Source organism: Octodon degus, unplaced genomic scaffold (assembly GCF_000260255.1).
Source record: "Octodon degus isolate 3935 unplaced genomic scaffold, OctDeg1.0 scaffold00103, whole genome shotgun sequence".
In the NCBI taxonomy this organism is placed as follows: domain Eukaryota; kingdom Metazoa; phylum Chordata; class Mammalia; order Rodentia; family Octodontidae; genus Octodon; species Octodon degus.
The window spans coordinates 4,904,241-4,920,662 of NW_004524679.1; the positions used below are offsets into that span (position 1 = coordinate 4,904,241).

General features: G+C 36.3%; 1 protein-coding gene across 2 annotated transcripts in view; it reads left to right on the top strand.

Moving 5' to 3' along the window:
* Positions 1–16,422, top strand: part of LOC101577620 — an 84,506-nt gene that overhangs the window by 29,774 nt on the left and 38,310 nt on the right. Inside the window, exons 3-4 of one of the 2 annotated variants that reach the window (XM_004638833.2) lie at positions 2,094–2,285; positions 5,896–5,992. In XM_004638833.2, the coding sequence (XP_004638890.2) occupies positions 2,094–2,285; positions 5,896–5,992 (289 nt within the window). The remainder of the gene's footprint in view (positions 1–2,093; positions 2,286–5,895; positions 5,993–16,422) is intronic. The other variant, XM_023723793.1, reaches the window with a different exon arrangement.

The window sequence follows — 16,422 nt, forward strand, 5'->3', positions numbered from 1 at the left end:
AGCTGTGTGATTTCCAATTTTTTCTGTGTTAGTGTCCTCTGCACTTGTTATGGGTGGGCTTGGGTTCTGAGGTTGAATTTTGTTCCTTCTTGTCATTTTGTGTAGCACTGTCTTCTCACCTTTGTTGTAGATCTTTGCTGTAGTTATAACCTTCGAACGTCCTGAAGTTCAGGTGCAGCTCTACAAAGTTTGGACTTATCCAGCTGCCTCTGGCTTGGGTCTGGCTGCTGTGCTCAGCTCCTTCCTGCTGCTGCCCTTGAGGGTGAACCCGTTGTGCCCCTGTGGCAAGATGTTCTGCTCCAGGACTAGCTGGGTGGATCTGTCCTCTACATTCTCTGCAGTGATTGCAGCTGCAGGGTCAAACCCCAGGCGTGTATGCCAGGCCTGAGGTGTGCCTGGAGGGGGCAAGGTGAAGTAGGGGCAGAGGAAGCTCTCCCATACACTCACCGGACCTGGGCTAGGACTGTATCTGGGGATTCCCGGAAAGCGGCAGAAATTCCTACTCGGGGGGTGGGGTGAGGGAGTTGCTTCGGAGTGGTGGGGGGTGGCCTAAGGGGGTGGGAGAGGGTCTGGCCCACGCTGCACCTGGGTTGGCACTGGTCCCGCTTGCATAGGGTAGCAGGAAGCTCTCCACACACTCACCGGACCTGGGCTAGGACTGGGTTTTTGGGTTCCTGGAATGCGGCAGAAATTCCTACTCGGTGGGCGGGGTGGGTGAGGTAATGCAGAGTGGTTGGGGGTGGCCCAAGGGGGTGGGAGAGGGTCTGGCCCATGCTTTGCCTGAGGTGGGACTGGTTCCACCGGTGCAGGGTAGCAGGATGCTCTCCATACACTCACCGGACCTGGGCTAGGACTGGGTCTCCAGATGATTCTTTTTTGATTCATCCGTAGGGAAAAGGATAAATATGTTATCTGATTTTTTTTTTCCTTTGGCAGAACCGGGGATTGAACTCAGGCCCTTGTGCTTTCCAGAGAAGCAAATATTCCACTGAGCCTTCTCCCTCGTCCCAAACATATTATCAAAGTCTTTTTCCAGGAAGGAATCCATTAGGATCCATACTACTTATGACAAGCTCTAGATGAATTTTCTTAGAGAATCCTAGACCATCAAGTCTCTGAAAGTCCATAGTAGACATCTAACCAGTTTTCTAATGTCAGTCATGAGAGTAGTAATGAAATATTGCAACAACACAAACCACGCATAGTTTACTTACATTCTGGTGTTTACTGTTCAATTGGATAATCATATATCAGTTCTGCAAAACACAATAAAGCAATCTCTAAAACAAATCTCTCCACTAGTCTCTTCCATGGGACATGAGGAGAATTCATATTCTTCCTAACCCCCAATCAATAGACATTTCTATGTAGGTGTATACCATAGTTTTCAGTCTTTGCAACACCCAATCAGATGAGATCAAGCACGTCCAGGATGGTATGGCCATAAACACACTACACAATCTTATTCACAAAGTTTGGTAGAGTTCCGAAGCTTTATAAAAATAATAGAAGGTTTTATATGAGTGACTTATTTTTATAAAATGAGGAAAATCAGTAGTCGTGGGAAAGGTGGAAATAGGCATATTTTGTTGGTAGATAATCTATTGTTTCTTTAAGTTTCTTGCATTTGTTGCATAATAGCAGAGCCAGTTTGTTAACATACCCATTTCTGTAGGGGATGGAGGGAAGAATGCACAGCTAGCAAGTACAAAACTGGTAGCCTATCTCCTTCAAAAGCTTTTCATATCACTGACATAAGTAGCCAACATGAATGCAAGTATGAGCAATGGCCAAAGTGGATAGTTTTTAAAATAATCGTGAAACAGTAATTTTGGATGAGATTTTTTTTATTAGGAAGTGTGCATCTTTGTTTGCTAATGATTGGAAAACTCTGTTATTTTTCTGCATGCTGATTGAACACGTTCAAAGTTGTAGGTAGAGAATATTTGCTCAAGTGAAAAGAGAATAATAGAAATCTCTTCAGGACCTAAACAGAAACGTTATATTTGAATAACAATGAAATGTTTGATTGACTCAGATAAGACCATTTGGATTTTTCTAATTTGTGACCACTCTTTTTCTATTATCTCTAGATGTCCATATTTTAGAGGCCAGTGGGCAAACTACTGGTATATGGGGGCCAAATGTGACCAACTCTGGAATACTCTGGACCTGATTTTAGTAGCAACATTGCCTGGAGTGGGACTGGCTTTAATAGTTGGTATAACAATCCAGACTATCCACTACTGTAAAAGGAAGTCAAAGAAGAATATGGATGATAGCCGGTAAGAAATTTCTAAATATCAATAAAATTATTGGATAATTTGTGAGGTCACCAAATGAATCAAAAAATAGTATTTATTATGGACCCAACTGGTGTGTTCTTTTTCATAGTAATCAACATTTAAATTAAATTGTAACAAAGGGAAAAATAATAGTTCCAAACCAGGAATATTTTGTTCAGGATTCAGAAAGAGCAAAACCTGGAAAACCCCTACCTCAGATAAAAACCACATGCTCACCAAAATGGTTGTCCTATTTCAGTGCTTTCTTTCCACTAGGGCAGTATTTGTGTGCACTAAGCATACTGCACTAACAACATGGAAAACAGAGGAAGAAAGGCTGCTGTATCAGTACCTTCTACCTACTCCTGAGTCCCAGCAATGATGTTAGAGAAATGGAAAGAAGAGCCCAATAGAATTGACTGTAATGGACTGTATTAGACATGTTTCTTCACCTCTGGGATTTAATTTCTTTTAATCTATGAAATATGTTTATAATTATACCAATCACCCTACTGAAATGGTGAAAATACTAATGAGAGCAGTAGTCATTTATTGAGGGATTATGATGTTTGTCAAGCAGAATTATTAATGTTTCACACCAATCAATTCATTTAACCCTGTCAGTAATGTTATATTTTTACTTTCACAGTTACCTTAAAATGGTAAGGTAGACATGTGAGCTAAACACTAGGAATGTTTCTAATGGGAGGCTGGTTCACCTGTGAAAATTCACAATTCAGATGTTCATAAGTCAGGGACTTAATGTAATAAGATTTAGTCTAAAATGGCTAAAGGAAGCTTACATATTTCATTTGCTATTATAAATATTTGCCTCAATCATATGCCGATATTTAACTTAGCTCACCAAGAAAAGTAATTCATTTTTTGGTAGATATTAAATTATATTCCTTTATAAATTTCATTAAAAGACCTTTTTGAAATATCATAGGTTTGCTTGGTAACATTTTTTTTCTATCAAGCAGCACAAAAGTTACTCATTTTAAGCATTCAATAAAAAATCATACTAAAGGGTAATCAAGGAAGACAATATTAGATTGTTAAAGTTATAAAAGTAGTACTGTTTTAATGTAAGTGTACATGGTGCAGATAGTAGTACAATATAATTATCAGTAATGAAACCTAAATGAGCTATGCAAAGAATAATGAAACCTAAATGAGCTATGCAAAAAATAATTCTAGACTTGTGTCCTCTAAAAAGAAATATGACAATTCATGAATTTTGTCTATTTATGAATAAAGCTTTTTAAAAAACAAAAAATAAAGCACTAATGAGTTTCCTTAGGCACAAGTAGATTAAATAACTTGGTCAACGTTACAGGGATAAGTCTGGTATTAGGTTTAAATTCTATGCTAGAATACAATTAGATAAAACAGTGCATTGGATGTTATAATGTCTGTTTCATTCTCTTTATTTCTTTGTTTAAAAGCAAACTATAGCATTTTAATTTTACTATCTCTGAATGTTAGAGATAAAGGAGCATTGCAGAAAATTTTCAGTTTTATATCAATTAATGAAAATTAGCATCTACTTGAAAGTACCATTCCCCAATGAAATATAATGTTACTTTCCAAGTATTATGAGAATAGTTTGAAATATTACTTTAAATTGAAAGAGTAGATACTGTGAGCCTGTCACCCTTAGAAATAGGCTTGCAACATTTAAAAAATTCAAAAATTTTAATAACTATATAATTGTCTCTGAGAGAATGGAAATAAGCTCTCCAACCTTTTGTCATTTCAAACTCTTCATCTTGTTTTTATCATTATTCCATATTCTTTAAAGTAGTACATATATATATATATATATATATGTTCAATATATTAATTTTGCAAATTTAAAGTAGTATGAAGAGTTTAATCTCAGCACTTGATATAGGTTGGAAACTCACTAAGATGTTAAACAATCATAAAAATTAGAAACTATACTTATAAATAAGTCATTTGAAAGTATTATTTGTAACTTTCCATTGTAAGGTTTTATAGAGTACTGGATTTGTATTATAATCTTCTAATGACTTACTCAGCCTCTTCTTCGTCTTCTATAAAGAGAGTAGAATAATACATAGTCTACCTTCTAACAGTTGTGATATTCAAAGTAATTAAAGGAAAATTGTGGTCTGCCACCAGCATGGAGGCGCAGCAGATCTTCTGGCACCCTGTCCCACTGTCTGAGAACTTAGGCAGATGCTGGGCAGCTACAAGGACCTTGGGAGTCCTGCCTGTGCAGTCCACTAGCATGGAGGCACTGTGCATAAAGAAGCAAAAGAAGGGCCAGCCAAATAGCTCAGCTTATTAGAGTGCCTGCTTAGGCAGATGCAGGGCCTAGGGGTTCGATCCCCTGGCCTTCCCTGCTGGCCCCACCCCCGGGGTGCACTGAGGGCACAATAAGCCTGGGTGTTGTGGAGTGTGCCTGTAATCCCAGCACTTGAGAGGCTGTAAACAGGAGGATCACTACAAGTCCGATCTATGCATTGAGACCATGTACATCCTGTCCTAAATACAAATAAATAAATAAAGCAAAAGAAAACAAATAAAAAGCTTGATTACAAATCAAAAGAGTAATAGTATTCACAAGACTCATGTTCAGAGGTAGGGACTTTGGAAGGTGATTGAATCATGGGGGCATAACATTGTCAGTGGGTTATTGCACTAATGAATTCATTGAAGAAGGAATGAATTTTTAAAAAGTGGGTCATGGTTGGCAAAAGTAGGTCACTGAAGGCACAACTGGAAAAGTAATATTTTGTCCTAAGCTTGCTAATCTCTCTCTCTCTCTCTCTCTCTCTCTCTCTCTCTCTCTCTCTCTCTCTCTTTCTCTCTCTCTCTCCACTTCCTCCCTCCTCCCTTCTTCTCTTCCTTCCCTCCTTCCCTCCTTCTCTCCTTCACTCCCTCCCTTCTTCATTCACTACCTGATTACCCCTCTTTCTCCTTCCTGACTGCCATGAGATCAGCAGCTTTCTTTCACCATTCCCAACCATCCTGATTTTTCTGCTTCACCACAAGCCTAAAAGCAGTGAAGGCAGCTAGCTATAAAGTGAAGCTTTTGAAACCCAGACAGTAAATCTCAAATCTCTGGTCTATATATTATTGTAGGAATTTCCTTAAAATTTCTCAGCCTCAGGTTTCCCACCTGCAAATTACAGTTAAGAATAGCTATTTTGAAAGATATTTATAACTATTTACATAGTATAATGTAATTTTTAGAAATCAATATACATTTAATTTACTTTCAATTACATGAAACATAAGGAAAAATGGTTTGTGGGATGGATATATGGACAGATACATGATAAAATATGTATGGTAAAATATTACTGGTAGAATCACTGTAAGCAATATATGAATATTCAGCAAAATTCTTTCAACATTGCTTGAACTTTTTCCAATAAAAATATTGGGTAAATCAGATCATGTGAAAACATCCTTAAAATGGAAAAACATTCAATAAATGATAGCAAATATTCCTGTCTTTTGGGCATAGCTTAAAATGGAAGAACTCATTTTTATTTAAAAAGCTTATTAAAAAGTGATTTAAAACTAAACAAATGCTCTGTCTTAACTGCACTGTGTTTTTCTAATAATAATACAGCAGAGAACAGAGGGTTTCATCAGAATATCAACCTCAGGATAATCCTGCACGTGCTTCTGGTGATGCTATGAGGCCTGTTCAACCTGATCAAGTCCAGGTAAACAATGAAAATTCACTTGAAAATTAAACACATCTATAGGAGAAAAAAAGGACAAATATATTGGAGGAACAAACAAACAAACAAAAAAAACCCTGAGAGATAAATTGTGTTGATATACATAGGGGTGCACATATATCACTGTGGTATAATGTTTTCAGTTCTTCTAGAAAAATACCCAGGAGGGGGATAGCTAGGTTCATTGGGACCTCTAATGCCAGTTTTTTCAGGAATCTCCACTCTGATTTCCACAGTGGTTGCATCAGTCTACACCCCCTCAAACACTAGAGAAGTGTTCCTTTTCCCCCCTAAACCCTCCAGCATTTGTTATTGGTTGACTTCTATTTGTGTGTGTGTGTGTGTGTGTGTGTGTGTGTGTGTGTGTGTATGCAGGGTCTCACTATGCAGCTCCAATTCGTGGTGATTCTCCTGATTTCTGCCTCCCTAATGCTGGGGTTACAGGCATGCACCACAATGCCCAGACTCCACTGCCAGCTCAGAGCTCCTGGGGGCAGGGCTAGTTTGGCATAAGGTGCCAGGAATCAAACCCTGGCCCCTGCGCTGACCTGAACAAGCGCTTAGTCTATACCATCAGCACTTGGTTGACTTCTTTTTTTAAATTAATTTTATTCAGAAACAAATAGCAATGAGACAGTTTCAAAACAGGTTAGTAGGACAGTTACAATAATTAACACATTGCATATTGTTGTCTTCATGGTAGTTATTCATAGTACAAGATGCAGACATGATATCCTGTCCAAACATTATTAGTACAGAACTTTCTTCTCATTGAATTAAGAGAAAGTAGCTGTATATCTATCCTATTTTGTATATATGGATACAAAATGATCCTTCATTTATATCCCCTTTTCGTTAAGTTTTGTCAGAGATGGGTATTCCAATGCCATTTAAATACTGTAGGTGCATGCATTCAGCAAAATAATCCAATATAGTCCAGTAGTCCATAATAGTAGTGGGTTATCCATAGGACTATCAATGTCAGAAGTTGTTAACTTGAGCATATTAATAAGGCTTTACTTTTTATACTTTGTTTTTGTACTTTTCTGCTGGATGGTTAAGACTAAGATAAAGCAAGACCTGTGTAACAAGAAATGTAAGTTCTGTATCTGACAAGGTCAGTCAAATCCCCTCAGAATTTACCATAAAACCCTATACCACAGTTTGTAGATCCTTTGTTAGTGCTTTTGTTGACTTCTTCATGATAGCCATTCTTACTAGAGTGAGATGGAATCACAGAATTGTTTTAATTTGTTTTAATCTCTAGTAGCCAGTGATATTGAACATTATTTCATATATTTATTTGACATTTGTATTTCGTCATCTGCAAAGTATTTATAAATCCCAGTTGCCCATTTTTTTATTTAATCTAAATTTGGGACATCAGATTTTTTTCAGTTCTTTGTATGGTCTAGATATGAATTCTTTGTCTGAACAACAACTGGGTAAATTTTTGCCCACTCTCTGCCTTATCTTTTTATTCTTTTGGGGACTTCTTTTGTTATGTGAGAACTTTTTAACATGGTAAGATCCTAGTTAATAATTCTTTGTATTTTTTTCCTGAGAAATCAGGTTTTGTTTAGGAAATCTTTGCCTACACCTATGTCTTCAAGAGTTCTGCCTATTCTCTCTTGCAGCAGATTTAAAATTTTTGCTTTATTATTTGGGTCTGTGATCCATTTTGATTTTAGTTCAGTGCATGGTGAGAGACATGGGTCTTGTTTTAGTTTGTGGCATGTGGAATGCCCATTGTTCCAGCACCATTAATTAAAAAGTTTATCTTTCATTGAATATGTTAGGTCCTTTGTCAAAGATGAGGTGGCTGAATGTATTTGCAATTGTTTCTACACCTGCTAATCTGTTCCACTGATTGTCAGATCTGATGCTTTGTTTTGTTTAGTTTTGTTTTTTGCCTTTATCAAGTCAAAATGTTTAATATCCCATGCCTTGCCTTTGTTCCTGAGACTTGTTTTTGCTATTACAGCTCTTTTTGGATTTCAAAAGAATTTTAGGAAAGTTTTATCTAGTTTTTGGTTTTTTTATATAGTAATGGTATTTTGATTGGGATTGTATTAAACTTGTGCAACAATTTTGGGAATATGCCCATTTTCACTATGTTAGTTGTTATCATCTGTGAGCAAAGAATAGCTTTCCATTTTCTGATAGCCTCTTTGATTTCCTTTTTCAGGGTATTGTATTTTTCAATGTATGGATCATCTACTTTCTGAGTGTTTCATTTTTATACTATTACAAAGAATGTGGTAATTTCTCTCTTAGTGAGTTTGTTGTTTGTGTATATGAATACTGTTGATTTTTGGAGTGTTAAATTTGTATTCAAGTACACTTCTGTATTTGATAATTAAATCTATATGACTTTTGATACAATTTTAAAGATCTTCTATATAGAGTATCATGTCATCTGCAAATAATGATGATAGTGTAATTCTTCCTTTTTTGTCTTTATTAATTCTATTTCTTTCTTTTATAATCAGTCTGGCTAATGTTTCCGGAATTATATTGAATAAGAGTGTCAATAGTGGATATCCTTGCCTTGTTCCTCATTTTAAAGTGAAAGTTTCATCTGTTGACCACACACTATGGTTCTAGATATTGGTTTGTCATTAGTAGGCTTTTTATAAAATTGAGGTTAAGATAATCTATTCCAGTTTTCTGTAATGTTTTATCATGAGTGATTGTTGAACGTTATCAAGATTTTTGAGTCTATTGTCATGATCATGTGATTTTTGTCTTTATCTCTGTTAATGTGGTGTTTTCCATTTATTGATTTCTGTATGTTGAACCATTTCTGCATCCCTGGTATGAATCCTACTTGGTCATGGTGTATAATCTTCTTGATGATTTGCTGCATTCTTTTTGCTAATATCTTATTATGGATTTTTGCAACTCTTTTTATCAGGAATATTGGCCTATAGCTCCCTTTTTTCATTGGGTCCTTCTCTGATTTAGGTATCAGAGTAATACTTCCAGGAATGATTTTGTAAATACTGCTTCCATTTCAATTTTATTAAAGAGTTTCAGTATAAATGGCATTAGTTCTATGTATTTTGGGTAAATTTAACAGTGACTTCATTAATGCCAGTACTCTTTTTTTGTTGAGAAGTTTAAAATTATATTTTTAATTTCGTTGACTGAAATTAGATTATTTAGAATTTTTATATCCTCTTGATTCAATTTTGGTAATACACATGTGTCTAGGAATCTGTCCATTTTTTCTGTGTTTTCTACCTAATTAGAATACAGGTTCTTGAAGGAAGTATTGATGATTTTCTAGATTTCCACAGGAGTCATTATGATTTTACCATTTGCATTCCTAATTGTTTAAATTTGAGTCATTTCTTTCTTCTTTTTGATGAAGTTGCATAAGGGTTTATTAATTTTATTTAGTCTTTCAAAGAACCAACTCTGATTCACTGATTATCTGTATTGTTTTGTTAGTCTCAATTGCATTAATTTCAGCTCTGCTTTCTATAATTTCCTCTTATGTGATCTTTGGGTTTGATTTGTTCTTCCCTTTCTAGGAGTTTGGAGTTCAACCTTAAGTTCCTTTTCAGAGCACCTTTTTTTGGGATGTGAGAATTCACTGCTATAAATTTTCCTCATAGAGGGCCCACCAGATAGCTCCGCAGATTAAAGTGCCTGCTTAGGCAGACACAGGGACAAGGGTTTGATCCCGAGTGTGCCATGCCAACCCCACTCCGCGAGCATGCTGAGGTGGTGATTGAGAATGGGATTGATGGCACACGCCTGTAGTCCTAGTGCTTGGGAGGCTGAAAAACAGGAGTATCACTATGAGTCCGATCTGTGTAGTGAGACTCTGTAGACCCTGAACTAAATAAATGAAAAAAAAAATAAATTTTCCTCATAGGGCTGGTTTTTTGTGTCCCATAAATTCCAGTATGTTTTATCAGCATTTTCATTCAATTGTAGATGCTGTTTAATTTATTCTGTAATTTCCTCTGTACGTCATTTGTTGTTCAGGAGGGTGCTGTTTAATTTCCATGTGCTTATGTAGGTTTTGTGGTTGCATCTTTAACTTTTAATTTCATTTCACTATGGTCAGATAATATGTATGGGATAATTTCAGTGGCTCTGCATGTCTTAAGCATGTTCTGTGGGCTAATATGTTGTCCATTTTGGAGAACTCCCAATATGCAGCTGAGAAAAACATATGTTCTGATGCTGTGGTGTAGAACACTGTAGACATCAACTAAGTCCATTTGTTCATAGGTTGGTTTTAATTTTGATATTTCTTTGTTGATTTTTTTGTCTAATTGATCTATCTAATTGTGAGAGTGGGGTATTAAGGTCTGCCATTATATTTGTCTTAGTGCTTATTTGATTTTTCATCTGTCTTAATATTTGTTTTATGTTGTTTGGTACACTGGTATTTGGTACATATACATTTATGATTGTTATCTCTTCTTTTTGTAGTCTTCTTAGCAAGTATGTAGTGTTTTTCTTGTCTCTTTTTATCAGTCTTGACTTAAAGTTCACATTTTCTGCAAACAGAATAGCTATCCCTCCTTTATTCTATGAACCTATCACATAAAGTATTGTTTTCCATCCTTTGACTTTTATTCTATGAATTTCTTTTTGAGTTAAGTATGTTTCTTGAATATAGCGTATTGCTAGAGTTTGTGTCTTGATAGATTCTACCAGTTTGTTTCTTTTGATTGGTCAATTGAGACTATTTACATTGATGGTTATAAGAGATATGTATTGGTCTATCTTTCATATATTGTTTTCTTGTTGGTTCCCTGTCTTTAACCTCTGTTTAATTGCTTCATTGCCTGATGGCTTCTTTCTATTGCTGTTCTTTTGATTTTGATCTTCATTTTCTTTTTCTAATATATGTTTTAGAGTGCTCTGAAGTGCTGGTTTGGTGGTCTTGAATTTACTTAAATGTTCTTTGCCATGTAAGTATCTTATTTCTCTATCAATTTTAAAAAGCCGAACATCAATCTGGGTTGAAGGTTGTTTTCTTTTTGAGTTTGAAGAAACCTCATTCCAAATTCCCCTAGATTTGTAGGTGTATGTTGAGAAGTTGTAAGTGATGGCATCTAGCAAACTACCTAATTCACTTTTAGAAGTAAAAGACTTAAGCAGAATTCAATTTAATTTAACCCCTACCTTAAGTATTTACATAGAAGCAGCTTTGCCTAAATTACTGCATTCCTCACTGCTTCTCCTGCCCTTTCAGAACTTCACAAACGTATAGGAGATAAAGAGGAGATACGACTCATTTAGGGCAATAAGATACAAAATATTTGCTCATGCTTAGCAATAAATCCCTCTGCCCAAGACCTTGCACCTATAAGATATAGAGGGCACTACATTTCTGCCTGGTTGCCATAGCAACAAATAAACTATCAAAGCAGGTAGAAAACAAAGACCTGGGTCTTTGTGTCTTCCCAGATGGGGAGGGGAGCACATAGGTCGCTGGCTAATTAATAAAAGTCCTGTAATTCCTTTTAATTTGGTCTCCCATAGGCAATATATCTAATTCCAACCTTTACAAAGTCTGCTGTGATTTGATGGGCTTTCCTTTATATGTGATGTGTTCATTTTTTCTTTTTTAAAATGTATTTAGTACAAGCTGTACAGGATCACACTACACAGATGAGACTCCTAGTGATCCTTCCTATTTTTCAGCTTCCCAAGCGCTGGGATTACAGGCATTTACCACCACACCAAGTGTCATTTGCTGTCTCACGATATTCTAGGGGAGAGGCCAGCACCTGCAGGCCAAGATTGAACCCCAGCCCCTGCATTTGCCTAAGCAAGTGCTTTAATCCACTGAGCTATTTGGCCAGCCCTCGATTTGTTTGTTTTTTCTGACTGCTTTTAATATTTTGTTGTTGTGCTGAATTTCTCAAATCTTGATTATTGTATCCCCTGGCGTTAGTATATTTTGGTCATGGCTGTTTGGAGTTCTATATTCTGCATTTTTTATGTCAAATTTGTTAGCCATGTTTGTGATGCTATCTGCTATTGTACCTGTGAAGAGTTTTGTAACATTTGTACTGTCTCCAATTTTCTTACTAAACCCTGTAAATCTTATCTTATTCTTCCTTGCCTAATATTGCAGCAGTGGATTGCTTTTTCATGGACACTTGCTATTTTTAAGATATTTATCTATTTTCATTATTGATAGCCACAAATCTGGCTTCTATATCTATATTCTATCTCCACCATTATTCAATTTGTTTTGTATACTTTTCTTTTTCTTTTTTTCTTTTTTTTTTTTTTTTTTGCTACCAGAGATCGAACTCATAACCTTGCATTTGCCAGTCAAGTACTTATATAGCTGACATATCTCCCTGGTTCTATTGTGTACACTTTCAAAAGGGATTTTAATTTCTTGAATTTCTGTTTATATCTGTTTCATTGATTCCACTTCTTTCTCAAGTTGGATATTTATGATTTCCACCATTTTCCTATGATCTTCTATTTTTCATCCATGCCTGCTCTAATATCTTTCATTTGGATCAAGGCAAATATTTGAGCCCAGGTCTTTGTTCCCTACCTGCTTAAATAGTTTATTTGTTGCTATGGCAACCAAGCAGGAATGTAGTGCCCTCTATATCCTATAGGTGCAAGGTCTTGGGCAGAGGGATTTATGGCTAAGTATGAGTAAATATTCTGTATTTTATTGCAATAATTTCTCTTTGTACCTTAGAGATTATTTTTGTAGTATTTTCCACTTGCTTTGCTGTCATTTCATAAATGTCCAGTGCTTGACTTCAAATTTCTGCTATTTCATTGTGTTCTGGGTTTGTACTGCATGGGCTTGGGATTTGGGGGTGCATTTTGCTTCTGTGTCTTGTTATTTTCTGTTTTATATTGTTTTCTGTGTTGATGCTGATTTTTTATGGTACATAGTTTTATCACTAGTGTTATGCATTCCCTAGGAGATGTCTGTTCTTCAGGGATGTCTTCTAGATATAGGTAGTTCTCTATGTCTATCCCAAGAAACTGTCTTCCCATTTGGTAAAGGATGAAATATTGCTATTTGGCTCAGCACTCAGTTCTTTGGTAATGGACTATGCTTTTGATTACAGTCCACTTGTAGAATGACTGTGATATAACCCCATGCAGTCACAGTGCTATCATACAAGGGAAAAAGACTGATTATAACATGTATGACAGCTTAGATAAAGTAGTGTAGTTAGCAGTAAGAATAGCTTCAAATAGAGGCAAGCTACTGATAAACTGTGGTAACTATTAACCTGATACCTTTAACCATAGAAGCAAATTCTACAGTTAGATAACAATATCTATCATATACTGGGAAGTTGTGTGTAATGATTTCCCGTTAATGGAGTGATTTTGCCCTGTTGTGGGAGAGTGTTAAGAGGTGTAAGGGATAAGACAGATAAATAAAGTTTAAATACAGTAGAAGAAAGGCTCGATGGCAAAGGATAATTATCCATGTTTTGGGAAACTAGAGAACACTGCAGAGAAAGAAGGAAAGAGAAAGTGATGGAGTACTGAAGTGAATCAAAAAGAGAAGAAACAGTATATACTCATGAAAATATCGTAAAATTAAGTAGTAGTTGAGAAGAGAAAGGTAAGTAGAAAAAAGAAAGTAAAGAAACCTAAATAATGAAAAAAGAATAGAAAGAAAAAAAAAGAGAGAAGAAAAATAACCGGAAAACAAAACAAAAGGAAACAAACCCAACCAAATAGAAAATGGATAAAGAAGAATGGATGAAAACTATTTGTTATTTTTATACAATGGAGTATTACTCAGCTATAAAAAATGATAAAATCGAAGCTTTCATATTGAAGTGGATGCCACTTGAAGATATACTCACAAGTGAAATAAACCAGACCCACATGTGTAAATATCATATAGTCTACCTAATATAAGAACTCAAAAGAATAAATATAAATAGAAAGGTATAACACAATTAAAAGGAAAGTGAGAACTTGAGTATTAGACAACAAAAAGAGGGGAAGGAGAAAGGCTAGGAAACATGACAGGCGCAAATCTATACATTTATACATATTAGATGGTTAAGGCAATGATCCTGAGAACTATCAGCAGTTTGTTTAATCTAGCAGTTACTGGGTGGGATTCTCACCCTGACTAACTATATATGCTGATACATGTGAACTAAGCGACTGCACCGAAGAGAGCAATGTGTAATAGTGGGTTCATGTTTGGAATGCCTGCCATTCTGGCCTTCTAAATATGTACTGCTTTGTGAAGACATACCAATTATGGCCAGACTGTATCTCTAGTAAATGTTTTTTTTAAAAGATGTTTCATCTTATGCCTAAGATGTTTGATATTCAGACAGATAGTGAGGTTAAATCCATCTGCATATGTTGTAGAGCAATAATAAGCTGCTCTTCTGGAGGGCTAACAACCTAAGTTTGCAGACCAAAATTAGAGAAAAAGGAGGGCTACAAGGAATGCCAACATTTTGGCCCTCATCTTTCAAGGTCAGTGAGGACTCAGGACATAGAAGAACCTGTACTGTAACATCATGTAACTCAGTTGTGCCCCAAATTTTCTGATCAAGGAGATTATGGGGCCACAGAGGAATGTGATCCATAATGTAGTGTGTGCCTAAAGAGAGTCACATGGAGAGAAAATGTTCTCTCAGGCTTTCTCAAAGAGCAAATTGCTCTAACAATGGCCATGACTCATCCACATGGCTGACACTGACAAAGGATCTACAAAGTGCGGTGCAGGGTTTCAGGGTAAACCCTGAGGGGACTTGACTGAGCGTGTCAGATACAAAAGTTACATGCTTTGTTATATAGGTCTTGCTTTATCTTGGTCTTAACCATCCAGCAGAAAAGTATAGAAACAAGGTATGAAAAGCCACGCCATGTTAATATGCTGAGCTGTGAAAATCTCAAGTCATCAGATTTGGACATTGCCAGATCTGTGGATAACCCACTACTATTGTGGACTACTGTACTACATTGGATTATCTTGCTGAATTCATGCACCTACAGTATTTGGATGGTGATGAAATACCCATCTATGACAAAACTGAATAAAAACAGTGACATAAATGAAGGACAATTTTGTATCTGTATATACAAAATAGTTAGGGTAGATATAAAGCTACTTTCTCTTAATTCAATAAGAAGAAAGATTTGTACTAATAGTGTTTGGACAAGATATCATGTCTGCATCTTGTGCTATGAATGACTACTACAAAGACAACAATATCAATGTATTAATTGTTGTAACACTCCTACCAACCTGTTTTGAAGCTGTCACATCGCAATTTTTTCTCAATAAAAGTAATAAAAAAAATTGTCACATTGTAGATGTGAACCCTGTTTCACTTCTGAAACAAATTTACTATAGAATACTAAACACAATGCAGAACACATCTTACTAGAATGTTGTAATGCTGTTCTGCCTGAAATTAGGATAGGATGCTTCAAAGATAAATATGCTATCTAGGCCCTCCAGCATGTATAGATAAGTTTAAGTTATATCATCAAATCCTAGCTTTTAAAAATTTTAACTAATTTCTAAGTATTAGGGAAGATTCATGTCCTTGAGATATGAGAAAGAGGGAATTTTATTTTTCTTTTATTTATGTATTTTGTTGTTACAAGGTCTCACTACATAGCTCAGACTCATGATCCTTTTGCTTTCAGCCTCCCCAGTACTGGGATCACGGGCATGGGCCACTACAATTGGCCATCTCAGCCAGCTGGCCAGGTCAGCCCACCCTGTGGACAGGGCTAGCATGTCATATGGTACCAAGGACAAACTACTGTCCCTGCACTTGCCTAAGCTTGCCTAAGCAGGCACTTTACTCCATTGAGCTATCTCACCAGCCAGGAATTTTACTTCTCTAGCACAAAGGATCTAGTTTTTATTTTCAACTGTCATAGATCAGAAATCAATACTACATCCAGGTTCCCAAAAAAGAGGTGGTGTAAACTGCCCTCTGCTCCCATAACATTTGTATGTTGAAAGCCTAATTAATCCCAAACATGACTGTATATGAAGATAGAGCCTAGAAGGTAGTGATAATAGTTCAGTGAAGTCATAAGGGTAGGACCTAGCTCAATAAAAGAGGTTGCCTTATAAGAAGAGGAGTGGACGTCAGCTACCAATCTCTCTTTCTCTCTCTCTCTCTCTCTCTCTCTCTCTCTCTCTCTCTCTCTGCCTTTGTCTCTCTCTCGGTCTGTCTGCCTGCGTGTGTGTGTGTGTGTGTGTGTGTGTCTCCCTCACCCTTGTCTGTCTCTCCTCTCTCCTTCCCTTGGGACCATGAACAAGATGTTATGTGTGCATACAGAGAGATGGCTATCTACAAGCTAAGAAAAGAAGCTTCAAAATGAGGCTTCTATTTTTGCAGTACCTTGACCTCAGACTTCCAACATCTAGAACTATGAGAAACAAATTCTAG